The sequence below is a fragment of the Sarcophilus harrisii genome, chromosome 4 (genome assembly GCF_902635505.1).
Source record: "Sarcophilus harrisii chromosome 4, mSarHar1.11, whole genome shotgun sequence".
Taxonomy (NCBI): domain Eukaryota; kingdom Metazoa; phylum Chordata; class Mammalia; order Dasyuromorphia; family Dasyuridae; genus Sarcophilus; species Sarcophilus harrisii.
The window spans coordinates 149,126,230-149,151,087 of NC_045429.1; the positions used below are offsets into that span (position 1 = coordinate 149,126,230).

The 24,858-nt window shown below is 33.4% G+C and overlaps 1 protein-coding gene across 9 annotated transcripts in view; it reads right to left on the reverse strand.

Moving 5' to 3' along the window:
* UTRN (utrophin) overlaps positions 1-24,858 on the reverse strand; it is a 639,104-nt gene that overhangs the window by 474,552 nt on the left and 139,694 nt on the right. For all 9 annotated transcript variants that reach the window (XM_031968408.1, XM_012549382.3, XM_023503255.2 and 6 more), the window contains one exon: positions 19,574-19,635. In XM_031968408.1, the coding sequence (XP_031824268.1) occupies positions 19,574-19,635 (62 nt within the window). The remainder of the gene's footprint in view (positions 1-19,573; positions 19,636-24,858) is intronic.

The window sequence follows — 24,858 nt, forward strand, 5'->3', positions numbered from 1 at the left end:
AGAGACACTGGTCCCTCAAAGTATTAAATGATATTTAAGAAAAGCCTAAAAAGGTAATGAAATAGAACAGGAACTTTAATGAACCCTTCCTGTCTCTATTATAAGGAAAGATGGGTCCCCATTATTACATACAAAGGTAGACAGAACTCCTAAGACTATCTTGTTAGCACATCTAAAAGCATACTCAACTCTTCTAGTCTTTTCCTAAATTTGCACACATAAACATAAAGCACATGGGAGTTTATTTTGGAATAGGATCCATTCTAACTCCTCCCAAACTCCCTAGATTCCACACTTACCTTCAAAAGCTCCCTTCATCCATAGCCTGTTGCTAAAATCATATTTGATTTTACCCATAAGCCTTTTCATGTCAATAAATGGCCTTTATGACTATGATAACTCCTGATGTGAATTCTCCACATTCTGAACCACTCTCCCACAACCTGTTTATTATCAAAAGATCCTGTGGAACTCAGCAGGATTGGGGAGTAAGCCAGGAACAAACTGCCACTGCCCACTACTTCCCTTGCAAGCCAATCCAGGAATAGGGTTACAACCAATACTTTTTTAGAGTGAGAGGAATCCTTTATTCAGGGATACTCATGAGCAAAAGATGTGCTCATGGGCAAGACACAATGAATACATAAGCAGGAGCAAGCTTTAATACTGTAAGTTTGGTTCCTTACCTCTTCCTTCAAGGTTCACATTAGTCAGATTTACAATCAGAGTTAGTTACAATTGGTCATATTTACAATCAGGTACAATTGGTGGGATTTACAGTTCTCTTTATTCATCCATTCTATGTGTCAAGAGGCTTGTGTCTTGTCATTGACTCTAGCTGATTTGGTACAGTTTAGACTTGGCCCCTTTGTCAAGAACTTTGCTAAACAACCAGTTTCTTGAATCATACAATCCCTAAATGGATTGGTTAGAAATATCTTTAACAAGATATTTCATGCTTCCCTTCATCCTGTTTTGGCAATATCTACGGAAACCTAACTTTTCATACTCCTCATATGTTCCTTTTCAGTATGATGGAATCTGATTTAAAAGGCTTTTAAAAGCCAAACCGGGTTGTATTTTGATCCTAATCATACAAAGATACTCTCAAGAGCTCTAAGAACTTTGGAATCAATTGTATGACATGGAAGATACTGGCAAAGGACTGCCCAGCATGTCATGCCCACCTCAAAAAAGGTTCTGTGCTGGAAGAGCCAAAGCAGAATTGAAGTAACTCAAAAGAAATGTGGGATACACAAATTTAGAGACATTTCCACTCCAAATGTTCATGTGACTAATTGTGCCCTCTCTGCAGTAGAGCATTCTAAACTCACATTGATCTGTTCAGATACAATCAGACATTCTGTACCTTGACTCCTTCAACATAACGATGCCATTTTGGTCCTTTTCAAAAAACAAGGAACAACAACTAAGATGGAACCACTGGAGTTTATAAATAAGGAAGGGATGTTGTCACACTCCCACTTTTGGGAGATCATTTTGATTCCTGAGTGAAGGATGGCCTGGAGTAAGGAGAGGCTTGTGTCAAGAATGTCAACCAGATTTTAGGTGAAGGCCTGGACCAAGAAGGTGGCAATGTCAGAAATTCAAAGAAAAATTTTTTTCTACCCAATCCAGTGTTTTGCAAGTGAGAAGAATCTAATCCTCTCCTTCATATTAAAACCCTTCAAATTTGTCAGTCTTAAATAAACTAATCTACTTATGTTTTCAGAATTACATAAAAGATATGCAAAAAAGAAAGGCTTTTTAAGAGATAAAATTAACCTCCAACTTGGAATGTAAGCTCTTAGGCCTTATATATAATGAGAGCTCATAGCTTTAAAGTTTACAAAGTACTATTATCCCAATTTCATAAATGAGAAAATCTGGGGTCAGAAAGGTTAAATAATTTGGATCATACACCTCCTAAAACTACAGAAAGTGAGCTCCAAGTTTCCTAATAATAAGTCTCTCATTTTTAAAGATTGGCACACTGAATTTTCCTGTGCCCCACAGAACATTGTGAAACAGTCTCTTTACATAGATAAAATATATGCTGAATACATGCTGGTTTAAGCAATGAATGCATGAATTTCCTCCAAACAAAATTGTCCTTTTTAGCAGCCAAGGACCTTCTATGAATTTGGGGAAAATGTCAAAATCAATGGAGATCCATAAATCCATTTGAGGATCTGAATTGCTATATATAAAGGATTATTTTGAGTATGGTATTAAATAGCTAAGGTCCACAGAGAAATGAAAACTACATATAGAGAGTTTGATTTGCATATGGAAAAATCTAAATATCTGGTAAATAGATTACCAAATGATGCTATAAATTTTCTATCATGAAAAATCTCTTAACAGAAAGACATCTTTTTGCTACTTTGGGCAGTCACTTTCCTAGAGGTGGGTCATAAGATTTTTAGGTTCCTAATAAAACTCAATTGGATAGATGTAAAGGCAGTACATAGAAGTTCCAACAAAGCTTCACCTGATTTGCATCCCGAAATTCTTACCACTTGGAACAATGGAAGAAAGATGAACCACAGAAGAAAGGGAATCCATGTCATGTAGATCACACCTGTCCCTTGGTATAAGTCAGACTATGTAGAACATATGGGTTTGGTCTATGGAATACTTAATCAGAAATCTTGTTTCAAACTTGGGCCTTTGAAACCTGAGGGGACAGGTTGGAGTACCACAAATTTTCAGATCTTGCAATAACATTCTTGAAGTTTCACAGTCAGAATATAACTATCTTGTTTGTCACCACAAATGAGAAATGAAGAAACATAACCTTTCTAAATAAGACACAAAGTAAATGCTTGTATCCAGTTCCAGTTTTACCAGGAGGCTGGCCATTTATAACCAGACACTGATTCGTAGCAATAGTAAGAATAAGATCATCACACAACAATACTATAGGGGGCAGTTAGATGGTGCAGTCAATACAGCACCAGCCCTGAAATCGGGAGGTCCTGAGTTCAAATTTGATCTCAGCCCCTTAATGCTTCCTAGCGATGTGACTTTGGGAAAATCACTTAAACCCATTTGCCTCAGTAAAACAAACAAACAAAGAAACAAAGATACTACAGCTAAGAATAGGAAAGAAAACCCCAATAGTTTTGGGGTTTTTTTTCTGTTTTAAGATTGGAGTAAACATTAATGAAAAGTTACTATTTGTGAAACATATGGCTAATGTTGTGATAATGTATGTTACTTTCCCACTGATTAACTACTTTTCTATATTAAAGACCATGACTGTGGTGATTCAAAGAGATTCAGTTGCTTGTTAGACTATAAGCTAGTGGAGGTCAAGGGTTGTTTTTGTCTTTCTTCATATTCTCAGGTTTTGGCACAAAGCCTGAAACATATTAAGCCCATAATGAATGCTTTGATTGACTTGCTCTTGGCATGGATAATAGAAATGGAATGGGAATAAACTGAGACCTGTGCTGAATAATTTGATTGGTAAGTACATTTGTACTTTTGTGTACATTTTGTGTACATTGTGTACATTTGTACACAAATACATCCTTATACTCAGAGTAGAATAAGAGGAGTTAAGAACAATTGTGAATAAAACTGCCCTGGAATTCTGAACAAGAATCCAACAACGTTGTGAATATAGTACCCCCTGGTGTTTGGTGACATTTTCACATAATTAAAATGGCACACTACTATCTGTGACGAAAATTTAAAAAAAAAATTTCATGTTAATTATCAAGCATTAAGCTGGGAAATAATCAATAGATCTCAATTCTTTATTGATCTCACTAGCATACAAATTCCTTTCCACACTAAAGGTTATAACCCATGCATAAATTTTTATACTATGATTGTCTATGATTTTCCATACATCCACCATTAAAATCTCTCCAAATACTAAAGTCCTTCCCTTTGGTCTTTTCATGCATACCACTGAAGTCATAGGGGAGTCTTCATTCTGATAAAAAGAAAGCTCCACTTCCTTTTTGGTCAGAGGTATCATACCAAATTCAAATAGGAAAAAGATCCTGGCTGGTGACATACTGCCTTAGAAAAACACAGGTTAACATTATGTGTATATCATTGTATTTTCATTTATTTTGTTAAATATTTCCCAATTAAATTTTAATCTGGCTCAGCCACTCTGGAGATTTACAGGCTTGAGGTTGACACATGCCTTACATGATGTTTTTTACACCACTTACTATTCATAAGCAATCTTTGTGAAGACTACACTACAGCCTAGTTATGATGAGGCAAATTTTCAATGACTTGAAGATCACTTGAAATTGTGACTCTTCTAAGAGTATGGTGTTCCATGATTCATAGCTACAGAGCATCACAAAAAATAACATTGTTTTGAAGAAAAAAATAAATTGATGGCAGGAAACACCTTAGAATCATTAAAAGGATGATGTCATTTCCAAAATGTGAACAGATTGTTTTACAATTCCTGTTGATTCTTGTCCAGATTTACTATCTACATCCAGTGTGTTTTCAAGACATATGTAGTAAAAGAGCAACTTGGCTCTTTAACTGCATGCTAAAACCCAAACAACATATAATCTTCATCAATTTTTTTTTTTAACTACATGGGCTTCCTGATGGAAAAAAAAGAAAAGGAAAAGGAAAAGGAAAAAGATGAGGAGGACTTCCCAAACTTTACTGGACATAAACAAAATCTCTTTCAAAACATATGCATCTCACTTTTGAAGTAATGATTCATCAATAACAAATCCAGGATATTGTTATCCTGGATTTGTTATTGATGACCCCATTTGGGGTTTTCTTGGCAAAGATACTGGAAAGGTTTGCCATTTTTGTGTCCAGCTTATTTTACAGATTATGAAACAGAGACAGTTAAGTGACTTACCTAGGGTCACACAGCTAAAAATAATTTGAAACCAGATTTGAACTTAGGTTCTCCTGACTCCCAGGCCTTATACTCTATTCACTATACACTATTCACTAGCTGCCCAATTATCCCAAATAGAGAAAAGGAAAAATGCCTATTTTTCAAAGATAGAGTGATATGCTTACTTTTAAAAGTTCTTGGCAATTATAAATCACTCTGAAGCGTAAAGAAATGTTCCACTGAATGGATTATGATTGCTTAAAGCAAATAGTTGTTTAAAGTTAAACACAGACAAGAACTATTAATAGGTCCACTAGAACTCTGGAAGTTCTACACTATAGTATAAACATTAGATTGAGTTAGCTTATAATAAATGAATACATTAACAAGAAAAGACTCATAGGTACTTTGGTTCTATTCATTCTATACATGCCTCTATATACCTCAATCACAAACATTCAAAGTTACCTACCATAGGTCTTATTCTTGCAGAGTCCCTTTTCCTCTACTAATGTTCAATATTTTTCTTTTTAGTCAGCTTTTAAAACTATTCCACCAAAAATGCTTCATGTTTCCAAACTGGGGGCATATTATTAATCTAAGTGCCAGCATCTGAGACAGTAGACATCATTTAAGCAATATTAAGAGCATCAAGTACACTCCACTTCAACATATAATATAAAACTACAAAAAACTTGAATAAAAGATATCAGGTGTGTGTGTGTGTGTGTGTGTGTGTGTGTGTGTGTGTGTAAGTAAAGAAAATAGGCCAGTCATATAGTAAGAATGGAAGATAATCAGTGAACATCCCACATGCTCACTTGGCATCCTCATGAAGTAAAAAAAAAAATTGATATCCCAAGAAGATCCCCGGCACATTTAAAGAAACTTACAAAGTAAATTTATAGGAGAACATGAAAAAGAATCACACACACACACACACACACACACAACATACAATAAAAAAGCATGAATTGACTAAGATCTGCATCATTAAAAGAAATCAACAGGATTCATCAACGGGGAATTACAGATTCATTTGAGTACTGAGAATCTTAAAAGGTAATTGTTTGCTTTTCTGTTTGTGTGTACCCAAAACATTCAATAAATATTAGTTACCCTCTTTTTAAAAAAATCTACTTCAACTATGTCCAAATGGCTATGAAACTGTGCATACCCTTTGATCCAGCAGCAATCAGGTGTAAATGATTTGCCCAGGGTCATACAGCTAGCAAGTATCTTAGATCATATTTGAATTCAGGCCTCCGCACATTGTATTCTTAAAATTCTCTTAAGATGACCATGCTACAAAATATAGTGTGGGCAATACAGCACTACAGCAATACCTTTCTGTTAAACACATTTAAATCATAGCTCACACATGATTATTTATGGCAACAAAAGACAATGAGAAAACAAACTGCTAAAAATCCAATGATAACCTGAAAAACACTTTACCCAATTATTTTAAACTTTTCTACCTAATATTTTATTAGCACTGCTAATAAAAATTTAGTTGCTTTTACTTTTATCTTCCCTTTCTTCAATTAGTCAACAAATATTCTTTAAATGTTCACTATGTGCCAAAAATACTAAATGTTGCAGGCACAAATAAAGGCATAAACATGGCTCTAAACCTCAAGAAGCATTTATGTTTATAGAAAAATAATATGCAAAAAATTATAAAAACAAGATATTTATTGAGGTATGTCAAAAATGTTTGAGTACAAAGGTATGAGTCTCAGTGACATCACTGAAAGCACTCAGGCTCAAATCGTTTCCAAATCAATGAAGGACATATATTTAGGCATTTGTTTAGGATAAGGGGTCATGCATCCTGAGGGCCTCCTTCTTAGGAAGAGGGGTACCCCAAAAGAATAAGCTGAAAGATTACATAGAGAACAAAGAGTAAGAATGAGCAGGATAGATAATTAAGCAAAGCAGAGAAATTATGCAATCTCAGCTCCATTGGAGAACCTCAGCTAAGATGAACAAGGGGAAAATTCCTGTGATTAGATATATGTCAGATAGGATGTGCATGAAAAAAGTTCTTTACTTCTAAAGCTTGTGTAGGTAACCTTTTTTCTGTCAAGGGTCCTTTAGATATTTATAGCATCATTCATGAGCCAGATAAAATTATAAATTTATGGAACTCAAGTAGCAGGAGGTTGTGGTACCAAGGCTTCATGATCATTTTTGATTATCTTGGCATAGCCAAACCAAATGATTTCTAGGCCTTACATGGCCTAGAGATTAGATGTTCTCTACTCCTGTTCTGGAGAAAAATAATCAGGATATGGTAAGTAACCAGATCTGCAAGGTAAAAAGTCCCTGTGTGGAGTCAAGATATTGGGGCTGGAGCAAACTGGAAATGCATAGGAAAAGATCATGAAAAAAAAAAAAAAAAAAAGTTCCTTTTGTAGAGTCCAGATATTGGGACTGGTGTAAGCTAAGATTCCATAAAAATATATAGTATAAATGGAAGGTCAACTCAAAGACAAGGCAATAATAGTGAAAGAGACAAGCACAGATCTTCTAAAATAGGTGGGAGTTGAGCTAAGGCTTGAAAGAAACTAGGGAAGCATGGAGGCAGAGGTAAGAAAAAGGATGGAGGGCAGCCAATCAATAAATATATATCATATCATGTTGCCAGTACAAAGGCAGAGAAGACAGAGTGTTATATTTAAATAATAGCATATAAGTCAGTGCTATTGGTCCATGGAGTATATGAGGAGTAGTAAGTTATAATAAGACTGGAAAGGCAAGAAGAACCTGTGTAATAGAAGGCTTTAAATGCCAAAGGGTTTTATATTTGATCCTACAGGTAATATTGAGTCACTGAGTTCATTGAAGAATGCCTGGCATAAAACCCATGCTTAAGAAAAATCATTCTTGCAAGTGAGTTAGGAAAAACTTGATAGGAAAAGCAGTAATAAGGCTGTTGTTAACTCTAGTTGTAGTTGTACGAGTGGAGAGATATCATGAAGGTAAAAATGAAGATATCTGACAATGAATAACAAATGCAGGGGGAAAGAAAAAGGGCGGAAGAAGAACAACATGAAGATGAAAATGAGGTTGGAAGCCTAGATAACCAGAAGGATCATGATATCCTCAAAAGGAATAAGAAAATTCAGACGAGAGTACAGTTTAGAGGAAAAGCTAATGAATTCTTTACTTTCGTCCTAACTCTGATGTAATTAAGTGGCAAATAGCAAAAGTGTTGTTAATAAGTAGCAGAATAATCCAGAGTTTCATATACTCGTTCTGGTCAAATAGAATATAATAGACATCTTAATAAAAATCAATCAACAGGATTTTTTGTGGCATTTTAAAAATTTTTGTAAATAAGAACAAAATTGTACAATTCTGACCTAAGGAAAAGATATTGTCATGGCCCAGACGCAAAATATTTGAAGCTAATGTTCATTCATTTTCCAGATACTAAGTTTTCTTCCCTATAATAAAGTAATCTATCATGGAGTAGCCTCCATTTATTCAAAAAGGTCAAGTCTTCCATAAAACTTTTCTTTACTAATTAAAAAGCAATGAATTTTCTGTTCTTACATAATTGTAAACACTCTAGCTTTCTCTAGGAAATGCTGAAGCTTATATACCAACAAAAAACATTTCTTTTAAGATGCCATCATTTCTTTAATTTTTGTTTAATCCTATATTTGTGTCAGTGTCATCCAGTTTAAAAATAGAAGATCCTAAATGCTACATGTTGTGTTTTTTGTTTGTTTGTTTGTTTTTTTATTTTTTCAGTTTGTACAGAGGTTTAGGACAGTACTGTGGGCACATGCTTCTTTAATTATTAATACCAGAAATTTGATAAAAAAAATTTATCCAATTCCATGGCCTGGCTAATAAGTATACAAACACAATTTCTTCTTTTCTCCTAGAAAAATATAACATAAAAAAATATCACTGCCTTAAGGAAGGCAGAGAGGTCTCATTTTAGCAGACCAAGAGAGTAATAATTTTTACTTTATCCCTTAAAACATCCAGTGTGCCAACAAAGTGAAACACACTTCTCATAAAGAAAAGAGCTGACAACTAGCAATGGCTACCCTTGACATAATGTAAATAATATAAGAAAATAATGTAAATAATTATACCCATGGAACAAGTTTTCAGTGACCCTCTCAATTGCTACCGTTGGAACAACACAGATTTTAATGAAAAAAGGAAACCTAATGGCGTTTCATACACTGTCTTGTCATTTGACTTTTAAACTTCTTTATTTCTCCATAAGTTCTTTCACAGAGCGGGGCAGCCAGCACAAGCAATGGAGCACAAACACCACTGCAGACAGTGCCAGAGTCCCAGGATGGTGCAGACTCAACGTGGGGGAGATTCTACGGGGAGGAATCTATAGCAAAAATGTTGGCTACTCTGCCTTGGCTGCAAGCTAGTAGATCAGCTGAGAAGTTGGAAAATACAAACACAAAAGTTAATAGTGAACCCAAACACCAAAATATAATAGGACTTGACCACTGACCCAGTGAAGCCACAGCCACTTAGAGAGTAAGCTGCTACTTGTAGAAGAAGCTTGGAAACCTTCCCCTGCCCTAAAAGCAGACCTTAACTTAAAAAAAAGAAAGAGTAATTTTTCAAAAATAAGTAAAAAAGATGATACACAGCTTCTATGGTGAAAGAGAAGAATAGATATCAAACCCTGAGGAAACTAAAGGCATACTGTCTCCAAATGAAGCCCCAAACGATGATGTAACCTGGTCCCATTAGATAAAGCTCTCATAGAAGAAATTTAAAAAGGATCTTAAAAGAGGCCTAGAAGAACAATAGAGAAAGGAATTGAAAACTTTTTAAGAGGGTTTGGAAAAGGCATGTAACTCATTAAAAGACAGATTTGATAAAATGGAAAAAAGAAAGCAACTGCCAGAAAAACAGAAAAAAGAAAATAATTCCTTAAAAAACAGAACTTGTGAAATGGAAAAAAATTTCATAGAACAAAATAACTTATTTAAAAATTCAATTGGATGAATACAAAAAAAAGTAAATGAAGAAAATAATTCATTAAAATTCAGACAACAAATGGAACAAATGGAAATGAATGACTCAATGAAACAACAAGAATCAGTCAAGCAAAACAAAAAAAAAAAAAAAAAAGTAAAAAATAGAAAAAAAAAAAGTAAAACACTTAATTGGGAAAACAACTGACCTGGAAAATAGATCTAAAACAGATAATATAAGGATTATTGGACTCCTTGAAAACCATGATGAAAAAAAGAGCCTACACAGGCTCTTTTCAGGAAATCTTCAAAGAGAACTGCCCAGATGTCATAAAATCAAAAGGTAAAATGACCAGTGAAAGAATTCACCGAACACCTCCTGAGACCCCAAAATTAAAACCCCAAGGAATATCATGGCTAAATTTCAGATCTATCGGACTAAGGAAAAAATATTACAAGCAGCCAGAAAAAAACAATTCAAATACCTAGGAACCACAATAAGGATTACTCAGGACTTAGCAGCTTTCACTTTAAAGATCGAAGGGCCTGGAATCTGACATTCCATAAAGGTGAAGAAACTTGGAATACAGCCAAGAATAAATTACTCTGCTAAAGTGGGCATTACTTTCAGGAAAGAAGATGGTCATTCAATGAAACTGGCGAATTCCATTTATTATTTATGCAAAGACCAGAGCTAAACAAAAAAAAAAAAAAAAAAAACTGACCTCCAAATATAGAACACAAGAGCACAAGAGAAACATAAAAAAGAAAAAAAAAAAAAAAACCCACCTCTTGAGAACTATTCCTGTTATGGGTATACATAGAGAATACATGTATAATCTGATCTTACTGTTATAATATAAAAAGGAAACTAGAGGTGAAAAGCGGATTGCAACAGTAAAAAGAAAAAAAAGGTGGGGGGGAGCAGGAAGTGAAGGTAAAATGGAGGAAATTACATCTCAGGAAGAGGAAAAGAAAACTATTGTAATTGAGGGAAAGGAGAGAGAGTGATGAATATTGTGTGAATCTTATTCTCATCAGATTTGGCTGACATATTTGGTTTCACCAAGAAATTCCCTCACCTTATAGAAAAGTGGGAGGGCAAATGAAAAAAAGGAAGGAGTAGGCTAGATAGAAGGAAAAACAGAAATTGTAGGGGAAAGGTATAAGAAAGGGAAAGGTTCCCTAAAAAGGGAGGAATGCTTAAGGCAATTAGTGCTCATAAGTTAAATACTGGGGAGGTGGGAAAAGGAAAAAGGAAAGAGAAAAGTATAATTTGGGGTTAATAAGATGGAAGGAAATACAGAATTAGTGGTTTTTAACTCTAAATGTGAATGGGGTGAACTCTCCCATAAAATATAAGTGGATAGCAAACTGGATTAAAAGCAAGAATCCTGCAATATGTTATTTACAAGAAAGACATTTAAAGCAGAGCGATACATATAGAGTTTACACTTCATTCAGGTTAAGTGTTAAAAAAAAAAAAAAAAAGCAGGAGTAGCCATCCTGATCTCAGATCAAGCAAGTGAAATGGAGGAAATACCTACAAAAATATAGATTACCCAGATTAACAGAAGAGGAAATAAATTACTTAAATAATCTCATTTTAGAAAAAAGAAATAGAACAAGCTATTAATCAACTCCCTAAGAAAAAATGCCCAGGATAAGATGGATTTACATGTGAATTCTACCAAATATTTAAAGAACAATTAACTATAATATTATATAAACTATTTGAAAAAATCAGGTATGAAGAACTCCTATCAAATTCTTTTTATGACACAGACATGGTACTGATACTTAAACTAGGTAGGATGAAAACAGAGAAAGAAAACTATAGACCAATCTGCCTAATAAATATTGATGCAAAAATCTTAAATAAAATATTAGCAAAGAGATTACAGAAAATCATACCCCGGAAAATATACCATGACCAAGGAGGATTTATACCAGGAATGCAGGGCAGGTTCAATATTAGGAAAACTATTAGCATAATTGACTGTATCAATAACCAATTTAACAAAAACCATACGATCATCTCAATACCTGCAGAAAAAGCATTTGATAAAATCCAGCATCCATTCCTAATAAAAACACTGGAGAGTAGAGGAATAAATGGACCTTTCCTTAAACAGTCAGTAGCATTTATTTAAAATCATCAGCAAGCATAATATGTAATGAGGATAAAGTAGAACCATTTCCAATAAGATCAGAGGTGAAACAAGGTTGCCCACTATCACCATTGCTATTCAATATTGTATTAGAAATGCTGGCTTTGGCAATAAAAAAAGAGAGTAAAAGAATTAGAGTAGGTAATGAGGAAACCAAATTATCACTCTTTGCAGATGATATGATGGTATCCTTAGAGAACAATAGAAAATCAACTAAAAAACTATTAGAAATAATTCACTACTTTAGCAAAATTGCAGGATTTTCCACATAATGCAAGATAAATCCACATAAATCATCAGCATTTTTATATATCACTAACAAAATCTGATAGCAAGAGATAAAAAGACAAATTCCCTTCAAAATAACTGTCAATTGTACAAAATATTTGGGAATCTACCTGCTGAGGGAAAGTCAAGAACTATATGAGGAAAACTACAAAACACTTTCCACACAAATAAAGTCATATCTAAGACATTGGAAAAATATCAAGTGCTCTTGGAGAGGTCAAGTGAATATAATAAAGATGACAATACTCCCTAAACTAATCTATTTATTAGTGCTATACCAATCAAATTCCCAAGAAACTATTTTACTGAACTAGAAAAAATAACAACAAAATTCTTCTGGAAGAACAAAAGATCAAGAATTTCAAAGGAATTAATGAAGAGAAAAGCAAATAAAGGTGGTCTAGCTGTACCTGATCTAAAACTATATTATAAAGTAGTGGTCATCAAAACCATATGGTACTGGCTAAGAAATAGAGAAGTTGATCAGTAGAATAATATTAGATTCATACAAAACAGTCAATGACTATAACAATCTAGTATTCTACAAAGCTAAAGGTCCCACCTTTTGGGACAAGAATTCATTATTTAACAAAAACTGGTGGAAAAATTGGAAACTAATATGGCAGAAAGTAGGCACAGACCCACACCTAACACTGTATATGAAGATAAGGTCAAAATGGCTTCATGATATAAAGAATGATATTATAAACAAATTAGAAGAATATAGGATAGTTTACCTATCAGATTTGTGGATGAGGGGGGAATTTGTGACCAAAGAACTAGAGATCATTATTGATCACAAAATAGAATGACTTGTGCAGTGATGAAGAGAGATATCTGCACCCAGAGAAAGAACTGTGAGAACAGAGTGTGGAACACAACATAGTATTCTCACTTTCTTTGTTGTTATTTGCTTGCATTTTGTTTTCTTTCTCAGTTTTTCTTTTCCTTCTTTCTTGATCTGATTTTTCTTGTACAACAAGATACCAGTATAAATATATATATACATATATAGGATTTAACATGTATTTCAACACATTTTACATGTACTAGACTACCTGCCAGGTAGGGGAGGAAGAGGGAGGGGAGGGGAAAATTTGGAATGAAAAGTTTTTCAAGGATCAATGTTGGAAAAATTACCCATGCATATGCTTTGTAAACAAAAAAAAAAAAAAAATTAAAATTTTTTGGTTCTCGCCCTAATTCCTACCCACAATTAAGAAACCACATATGAAGTTATGCAAATCATTTCCATAAAAGTCATGCTGTAAAAGAAAACATAGATCTCCTACCTTAATGAAAATAAAAATCTTCAAGATAATAAACTTTTTTTTTTTTAAGAGATACAGAGGGAGAAGAGAGAATGTTTCAATCTGTATTCAGACACAATCAGTTTCTTCTCTGAGGCAGGAACTTTTCATTATATGTCATTCAGAGTAGTCATGGATCATCGTACTGCTGAGAATAGCAAAATCGTTTACATCTAGTCATCCCAGAACATTGCTATTACTTTGTATATAGTACATTTCACTTTGCTTAAGTTCATGGAGGCCTTTCCAGGATATATTTTATTTTTCTGAGAGCATTTGCTCATCATTTCTCATAAAACAATAATTTTCCATCATAAATGCATACCACACTTTATTGAGCCATTCCCCAATTGGTGGGCATCCCTCAATTTCCAATTATTTTGCCCTAATAAAAGAGTTGCTATAAATATTTTTTATACATAAAGGTCTTTTTACTTTTTAAAAAAAATCTCTTTTGGTATTCATGCCTAGTAGTGGTGTTAAATCAAAGGATATGCATGAATTTATAGACCTTTGAGCATAGAACATATCTTTTTATCAATTGGGGCATGGCTCATGTATTTATAAATTTGATTCACTTCCCTCTATGTTTGAGAAATGAAACCTTATCAAAGAAACTTGCTTCAAAATTATTTTTACAATTACTATTGCTAACTGTATTTTCCCCCATTTTTTTCTCTCTTTTCATTCTGTCTCTTCTCAAGTGTTTTACTATTGACCACTCCTTCACCCAATATGTCCTCTTTTATGACCATTCCCCATTCTTACACCATTCCATAAAGTCCCATAAATTCTTAGTGATGCACCTATAAATTTTTAGATTAATAATTTGATAGTTATTTCAATATAAATGGCTTCCTTTGTAAACGTATATATTTTATTTTATACATTTAAATATATTACTCAGAGAAGGGCATTCACAAACTTTAACAGTCTACCAAAGTAATTGATGAAAGAAAAAGATAAAGAGCCCCTGTGAGTATAAACTAGGGCAAATTTTCTTCTAATTCACCCTCCTCTACTCCAAGGTGGATTTTAAATGTCTAATTTTTTTTTTCTAGGATAACAGTCCCTTTTTCAGATAAATCTAAAGAAACGCTGATATTATCTTTTTTTAAAAGTTATGAATGTATAACAGTGTGGTTTTTTTTTTTTAAAAGAAAAAAAAATGAAAATGATCTGGTCCTCTCTCTAGTCTTCTTACATAAATTTTCAGTTTTTCAAGGTAAAGAATTTCACATTGTTCATGAGGTAGTGTTTTCTTCCTTTTGTTGAAAGGTTATCTGTCTTTCATTTTTATTAAGTGAATTTTTTTTTTGTACTTTTGGATGTCGTTTTGTTTGCTTGGCTTTCGGGTGTTTTACGGTTGTATTTTTGTTTTATTTTAAAGAAATGACTGAATAGTGACAAATCAAACTTAAAGGAAAATGTCATGCCAAAATTCAGGCATGCTGCCCAAATACTCAACAGACCCTGGGATCTATCAGAAAGAAAAGGATTAAAGGTGAAATAAGACTATTAAAAATATTTCATTTTTCACAACACCTCTCCAAACTCAACACTGAAACCTATTACCAAAATGCTCTGGAATTTCTTTCCCTTGCTAAAGAAAAAATAAAGGTATCTACAGGTAAAAGTAAGCTAGAAGTTGGGATAATATTCATTGCCTAACACAAAGGAAATCACAGTGTTAGTGGTATAAAATCCACGATAATGTAGCACAATTACTAGCATGTGGCAAGCACTCAATAAATGCTTCATCTCTATAATATAATTTTATAATTTGTAATTTGTAAGTTCTACTTTTATCTTTTATTGTATGTTATATTTCATGTTATATTTTACTTTATATTTTATTATATTATACTTTTTCCTTGTGTGCCATGTGTTACTTTTCTTTAATTTTTCCTATTTAACATTTTTATATTACATCTACTATAATTTGCTCTACTGATACCTAGAATACTATATTCAATTATAAGTGCTAAGTTTTAAAAATAAAGCAAATAAAATGAAGAATACTCAGAAGATAGTGACTTTCTAGATCAAGTGGAATGTGGGTTGAAATCATTTCCACACCCCCAGACATACTAAGCTTTCATAAATATAAGTGTTCTGAAAATAAGGATCATCCATCATCCTAAGACAAAGGCAAAGTAATAAGGAAGTACATCCCAAGGGACAGTACTGTTTATGACTTCTAAATTTCTTGCCCTAGGCAAAGCCCCAGGTGTCCTGTTCTAGTTATGTCTCTGGTGCAAGGACTGCAAAATGGGGTAGTAAGGTGAAGGAATGGAGAAAGTGTATACTAGAGAGCAAAAAAGAAATAAGATAAATGGTCTCCAAGGTTATAAATAGATATAAGAAAAAAGATATATAAAACTATTTATTCTTTGCCCAAGAGACCCAAATTAGGACCAATATGCATAAGTTGCCCCCCCCCAAAAAAAAAAAAGAATTAGACATAAAGGAAGATAAAATTTCCTAACAATTACAACTGGAATAAATGGAATAAGAGACTCCTAGAGGTAGGAGATCCAATCTGTACCCTTTCTCCCCTTAGAATTTTATACTCAAGTCTGGTTGACCCATACTGGATGAGTACATTGCCAAACGAGATAATTGAGCAGTTCTAGTGAACTTGAAGCCTTACAAGACTTGCCACTTCATAAATTTTATCATAATTTAGTCAAAAAACATATATTAAGTAAGTTACTCCTATAAACAAGACTTTATGCTAAGCTCTAGGGAAAGAAAGGCAACAGACAGTCCCTCCCTTTAAGAAGCTCTCCAACAGGGAAGGCAACATATATACAACTAGAACTCACAAAGTGAGCAACTGGAATTAGAAAGATGATGGTATCCTCAACAATAATGGGGAACTTTAGATAGGGTAGGGGGTTGGCAGAGAATGATGAGTAGTTCAGTTTGGGACAATTTAAGATGACTACAGTACATCCAGTTCGAGATAAAACATCTTAACCTAATTCTTAACATATTTGCTATATAATAAATAATAAAAGTCTGTTCTTTCAGCTTATCTTCAAAATGAGGGAAATCCTTTTCAATGATTCAATTAAATCCCTAGAAAATAAACTCTTTAGCTGACTTTTTGTAAATAAAAGAGCAATCCTGCCTGAGCAAATCTCCCATGCAAATGGACAGCTATTTATCTATCTATATTTATCATGACTAAGTCAAAAAAACAAACCAAAAAAAAAAAAAGCAAAAAAAACAATGGCTAGATCTAGAAGATCCAATACAAAAGAACTCCTATAAAAATTAACTTTTCCTTGCCATAATACTTGTAACAACAGTCCACTTAAGTAAATGTTACCTACATTCTTCATCCTTTACTCAGAGGTAGTTTTCAAATCCTTTTTCTCTAAAGATAAGACAAAACATCTATACTCTACTAAATTTAAATTTGTGCTAAGGGAATTTGTAAAATATTAAAAATCAAACATTAGCTGTGAATCCTGTCGATTGAGAATCAATTCTAAATACTGTACTATTATTTTTAAAAATCTAATACAGACCAATTTTTTCCTAAAAATATTAAAAAAGAAACCATAATACCTTTTGTTAATTCATTATTCCATGTTGGGGGCAGAGGGACACACAGGCAATGAGATGATTGATTGGATAAATACAGGGAGCTCCCAATGAGGAAACTCCAACTACCAAAAAGGATAGGCAACTGTTCTTGGAGAGTTGCTTGGGGCACTGAAAGTAAACACCATCCAAAGTTACAAAGCCAATATAGGACAAACAGAATCTAAAGATATATTGTTGTCTCAGAACCTAAACTAATACCTCAGGACACAAATCACCTTACCTTTTATTTTCTTAAACAGAGAGGCCTAAAAGACATTCCATTTAAATTATTCCTTTACTTTTTAATGCAGACCAGACCACCCTAGGACTCTATAGATCCCAGCCTTCACCACCAAGCAGGACCTAGAACTTTCCTCTGAAACTCAGTCCTCATTCATCCCACTTTTTCCCTTTTATCAAAGATTAATAAGCAAATCAATATTAAATTTTCTTCAGTAAAGGACAAAATGATGTGAATATTATAGGGCCTCTGTAAAAATTTCAATGATTCTGAAATTTAAGCAAACTAAAAGAACTTACATTTAACCTCTACTTATTCCCTTCATGTTACTGTCATTCCTATAATTCAATAGCCCTCCTCTCTTCCACTATGTCCTCTAAAATCCCCCCATTCTATTGGTTATAACTGCCCTTCATATTATATCTATAGCTTCTGGCGTATACCACCTCCCATCATTACCATTGACAAAAAAAAAAAAAAAAATTTAAAGTAAAGCTGCCATTTTGCCCCAGAGAGCACTTCACATAACTGGATGAAGTCTTCTGAATTTAGTTGACACAACTAACTTTAGATTTGTTGTTCTGTGGTCAGGTCCTGTGATCTGTTTGCAAAATTCCAACTCAAGAATTTACTGACATGTAGATTTTTCCACTTCTGCTATCTTTAATGTGTAAATCTTTACCTTTCTCTTCACCCACAGTAAAAATTCCAATTGCATTCATCTGGTCTTATCCCTATTTAAAATATTTGAAAAAGTTATTTGTGGTCCATTGTTTTAATGTACTTGGGACTGTATTCCAAACATATATTAAACCAGTAATAAAACGTCTCTGAAGTTAACAATTATGATTGGCAGCAGTACTTATCCAAAAAAAAAAAAATCCCTAATATTTTTATATCACCTTGCACATACATTTATTCTTATTCTCCCATTTCTTCCAACAGAAGATAGCACCTTGAAAATAGGTTTTTTTGTTTTGTCTTTGCATCTCCACCACCTAGCACAATGGCTGGTACACAGCAGTCAATTGATAAAATTTTGCTGAATTGATTTGAAAAATTCAATTTATCTAAAGATAATCAAGGGCGAAAGTGTCATGCTGTCCTAGTGTTGATGAATCAAAACACTAGTCTCAGCAAAAAATAGACTTGGAATAGATTTTGAACATGTTTGGTTTTTTTAACCCAATTTTCAGTCTGCTATCATTTCATAAAAACAAAATTTAAAACTTTGGCTAAGGGACTCATTATATAAGCTCCTCGATGATTGGAGGATAGAGTACAAATTCCTCCCAATCTCTTCCTTTAGAGAGGGCAGAAACTGGATTTTTGGACTCACTTCACTCTACATCTGTTGCTTTGCCTTGCTTCAACTCCACACAAGATGCTCAGATATTAAGAATTTCTTAATGTTCTCCCCCCTCCCCTTTTTAATATGTTCTTTTGTATATTGGTTGTTTTTAAGGGCAAAGACTGTATTCTTTATTAATTGTAACTTCAGCACTTGGCACAGTATCTAGCACAAAGTAAGTGCTTAATAAATGTTTACTGCATTGAACTGAATGTTGTAGGCAATGAGAAATACTGGAAAATGCCAGAACTAAAGAGAAAAATTCCCCCCCCAAAAAAAAGAAACCCACATAACACATTATTTTTCTTATACACAAAGTTAGAATCAAATCCATTAATTATGGTTGGACAGGATAGAAAAAGTACCCTCATAAGAGTTTTATCATTTTAAGTGGGCAAAGCTGAAATAATACTATTCTAGTTAAGTGCTCAAAGAGTCATTTTCCAATTACAGGATGTTTCATAAATGCCCTGAGAATTCAGAGTCAAAAAGAACAATTAGCTGATTGCACTTAGCTATGCAGAAAACACTGAAATAAATAGAATCATGACAACTAAGAGCTCTTGAATTTTCATTTACCATTTCCCTTTTAAAGGATGTTAACAAAGATTATAGACTGCCAACTTCTGCCTAAACTTTATTTTTAAAATTTCATTATGAGCTACATATATACATTCTACTATGATGACTTATTCCACTAAATAAAGCATGTTTATGAAGTACTCTGTGTAACATAATTTCATGTTTCATACTATACTTTCTTGCCATCATGGAATTTCTCAAAAGTGATTGTTACCTTTGAAAATCGAGAATTTATCCATTTGGTAAAAGTTTTCTTCTGAACATCATTGTGCTCATCTGGAGGAGGAAAAAAAAAGAGAAAAAGGATAAGAACTTGTGCCATTGGTTAAGTGTACTAAACAAGATTACTTCTATTCTGGGGAGTTTTAAATTGTCCTATTAGCAAAGCTCATGAAGCATAATGATCCAAGCCTAATGAACAGTGTGATAGCTAAAAAGTTAATCATTTATGGAGTCCAATTTTACTAGAATATCTCATAGAGTAACATTCACCTCTCTTCAGGGATGAGTCTTAAGCTTGTGAGTAACTGGACCTAGGAACTGTGCTCTTTAATATAGGTATTCTCTACAAATGATTGAAAAATGAAAACAATCTGGTTCTCTGGATTGGTACCAATACTACATGCAGAAAATAAAGTTTCAATAAAATAAAAGATCTTCTTTTGTCCCATCATTCCATAAATAAGTTTTAAAAGTTAAATTCAAATGTTTGCCTTCCTTTATGAAGGAACTCCATCTGAAATGGAAATGAAATGGAAAAAAAGCAATGCAGAATTTACAAATTCTACAACACATTCACCCACCCCTGATCAAAATAATCTACAGCATTTTATAAGAAGAAACTGAATGCCTTCTCCTCCCCCTCCCAAAAAAAAAAAAAAAAGAGTAGAAAGAACAGATTTTCTTTTTTAACAACAAACTATTTTCTAAGCTAGATGAAGAAATATTTGTTCTGAACTTTGTGGGTCATCTTATTGACTTTGGCATTCTTCCAACTAAAAGATATGAACATCTCTGTGTCCTGGTAGGGAAACATAACTTAATGGATTGAGCTCTAAACTGTTTACATGGAAAACTTGAGTTCTTATCTTGATTCTGCTACCAGCTATCTAAGTAGCCTAGAACAAATCATTTAGCTATTTTCTATCCCTAGTGAACTTTAAAAGATCATATGTACACATTTCTAACAACTTTACTTTTAAAATACTAAATGATAAGGTACCCTTAGAGATCAGAGGATATTAAAAATAGGAAGAACTTTTTTAAAATAATCTAATCCAATGCACATTAGCCTCATTTTACATGAAGAAATGAGTCTCACATTTTAAATCTGCCTCACCTGTTCCTTACATCTCTTTAGGAAATAGAACAACTCACCATATAAGAAATGACTGGGAATAAAACTCTAAACATTCCTCTCTTCCTAACTGTTTACTCAAGCTAGGCAAGATAATTACTTATCTGTTAAAGTCAGCTCAGTTGCAAACAATTCCAATTGGGAGGGGAATGGGAGTGGGGGGATGTTTGAAATTTTCTAGGAAATTGTAATGAGTAAGGGCCATCTCACCAAAATATTAAAGAATAACCACAGAGTCTACATATCATATATATTGCCACATATACTTGAGCTTCGTTCATTTATTTATCCAACATTCAACATATTAAACAAAGCACTAAGTTAAGTTCAGAGGGAGAACAAAAATAAGACATTCACTAGCTTCAAAGAATTAACAATCCAAACAAATGCTAACCAGTCAAGTAGCACAGAAAGATGAACCACACTGCTCGTGATATTCCCTCACACTAGGAACCAGATGAAAATATAACTGGAAAATAGTTAACAAAAATAAATAAAAAGACAGCAAAGTATAGAATAATACTATGTTTTTTTAAAAATTAAGTTCATATTGAGTCAGCAAGGATCATTAAGTACAGAACAATGGCCTCCATTTGTTTGGTTTTCTGATATAGTGCAACTGCTGCATAACCATTGTATATGTAAATTCAAGAGCAATTTTTTATAAAGGACACATAAGAAAACATAAACAAGAGTCTGGATGGATGGATGGATGGATGGTGTCCCTCTTCCCCACTTTTCTGCTTCCTTTCCTCCATTAGAATATATGTTCCTTGAGGACAGAGACTATATTCTTATTAATTATATCCCCAATAATTAGTTACTACAGTGCTTGGCACATAGTAATAAATGATTGATTAGGCAAGCATGGATGAGATTCAATCTACATTTTTGGAAGGAAATTGCAAAACAATGAGATCTCCCAATCATTTTTAATATTTGAACATAGGCAATGCTTCTTGCACATAGTAGGTTAGTTTGTTGAAAGAAACTGAATAGAAACTCATATGGAAAGGGCAGGAAGGTGAAGATCCAACAAAGGAGATAGGAAAGGTGGTGTCAAAGAGATAGAACCATGAAGAAAAGCTTCACTGAAATCAACAAAGGAACAGGCACCACAAAACAGAGTTACATAGAGCCCCTGAGATCAAGGAGGATGAAAAGGCCCGTGAACAGAACTGACAGCCTGTGTTTTGCCTTGCCATATTATACTGCTTAGCAGTTTAACAAGCCAGAAAAAGAATTACCTCCCTCCTCTGTATAAAACTCAAAGAGGCTTCCATTTTTATAGAAACCCTCTTTACACATTCAGACTCATAATTACTTAGAAACCTCTAATGACATATTCAGCGAGCCATCTATGATTTCACAAAATCTGTTTCATTCTAACTCCTTTTTCCACCTTCTGGAAGGTGAATTGGAAATTAAAAGGTCATGGTATAAATATAGCAACTTCATCGAATCAGGTCTTTTACAAATCTATAAAGGTAATTGGAAACTGACTCCTCCAAGACACAAAGGAAGTAACTGGTACCCAAAACAAAAATGCCCTCTAAAAACCTCCTTAATATTAATGATACTGAAAAGCTGACCTTCCTAAACCAGGAGGACACTGCTAAAAGCACCAGTTCTGGTTTCAGATTTCCTACTGTTGCTTAATATAAGAAGTAGGTAGTTGATAAACCATGACTGCTTCTATGCTACATAAAGCATTTTCTAATAATTTTGTCAGATAGAATCTAAACTAGGAATCTTTACCAACTGAGGCTATCCCAGTGTAAGGCAGCTCCTTTTCACAGGGAACATTCTTTCCACTTCTATATCATGGATTCAGAGCACATGAAAGTTCCAAACTACTATTATTCTCTTTAAAAGTATCAAATATTTGACATTAATTCTAAGCTATTATGCTTAACTCATATAGAACATTACTGAAAAATTTAACTTCAAGACATGTATATTGTCAGAAGTAGTTCTTAATCAAATTCCAATTTGCTAAATGTTTTTACTTTCCTATGTTTTATGAAAGTAACAGATAGAAGGGTGCTTGCAGCAATAAAGAAGGTTGTACTCAAAGTGTTTTTGTTATCTGAGCCTCTACAGTCCATTTGGTTAAAGTAATCCTTACTTTATTCCTTTACTGGGACTGTATATGTTAATTTTCCTTTTCCCAAAATTACTACAATAATACATCCATTCAACAAGCATTTATCAAGGTATTACTATTAAACTAGCAGAGGGAGACAAAACCTGCCTTGCTCTCCATAAGCTTATATTCCATTATTGGGAAAATATGTACATATGTGTGTGTATGTGTGTAACGCTTATATATGTACATACATATATACATGTGTGTCTGAAATTTAAAAAAAAAAAAAAAAGAGTACTTCAAAAATACCCTGAAATAACTCAATTCTTTCTTGCATTACAGGTCCTAATACTACTAAAGAAAAGACTGAGGTTGTTTTAGAAAGTTCTTCAGTAAGGAGACCAATCATCTACATGACTATTTTCTTTTTATTATTATTATTATAGCTTTTCGTTGACAAAACATATACATAGGTAATTTTTCAACATAATTATTTTCAGTAACAGATGAACTTAAGAAAAATGGAATTAACCTAAAATTTTCCAATTATAAGATTAAGAACACAACAAATTTCTTCCAGTCAGTGAATTAGAAAATAATCTATATCACTATCTCCACCTCAGAAATATCTGAGAGGTGACAATCTGTTAGCAATTAAGTACTGTATTAAGAATGCTAAAAATATAAATCTTGTTATTTTGGAACTAAAGGACTACCAAGTTACCACACACACACACATAGAACTTCACATTATTCTAGATTTTGAATTGCAAGAGTCTACATCATGTTGGAAACTCCTTGATTTACATAAGAGGAAAATGAGGTCCAGAAAGATTAAATGACTGGCCAAAAGTTATATATACATAAAATAAGTGGCAGAGACAAGATTAGAATACCAGCCCTCTTTATTCCAGCACTACTCTTCCACTGTACCAGTTTTGAAAGAGCTAAAATTATTGTTAAAAATTATTTCAAAGGTCAATAGACAAGACTGCTTAATTTCTCCAAGTTAATGTGCACAGGTTTACCACATATGTTTATTTCTCCTTCCCTCTCTCTCTTTCTCTCTCTCTTTCTCTCTCTCTCTCCCTCCCTCCCTCCTTCCCTCCCTCCACACGCACGCACACACACACACACACAGTTTATTTATTTATTTATACACACACACACACACACACACATGTAAATCCATACCTTACATAATTAGCATCTTAAATTCTAAGATGAGAATTCAAAACACCTAGTTTAACATTTAAACATGAAGTTTTGACTATTTCTTTAGACTTCAGATTTCTGAAAATGAGCGCGTTTAATAAAAGTTATTCATCAAACAATTCTTATAATTAGAGACAAACACAAAATGGGGGAAACTATGTTCAGTTACTTAACGGTTGATTATTTTGAAATCATTCCTGAAAATATTTTGTGTTTCTATGGCATGTTCACACAAAGCCAGGTGTTTCACATTGTTGCCTAACTTTGAATTTTATTTCTAGAACAAGTAATTTTTTTTTTTGTAAGGCAGGAAGAAACAACAAAGCCACTGGCTAAAACTTTTAAGAAAAGTGGTTTGAAATTGTTCCCAAATCCCTGGTTTGATGAAAATGAACAATACATTTGGCAGGGCAACAAATTTTTGTTTAAATCCAAAATTTGAAACCTGGCAAACAAATTGAGTTTATTGATTGAGTTGAGAAAGATTTTGTGTGTGTGTGTGTGTGTGTGTGTGTGTGTGTGTGTGTGTACACACTCAGATAAATGTAGATGTCTGAGACACATATACCACTATTAAAAACTATGATATTATTAGAGACATGCTTGGAAACAGTTCTCTAATATATCTCGGCATAGCAATTTGAAAGTACCCAACTGGCGCTAAGTTAATATGAGTTCCATAAAATGCAGATGTCCTGGATAGAAATTTCTACACTTTAAAAGCCAAGGAGACATGTCTTCTTGGATGATTTGAAAGTAGTGTTGCATTGATTATAGACTGAGCCACAAATACAAAATTTGATCCACCCCTAGAAAGCAGACATCTTCTTAGCAAAAG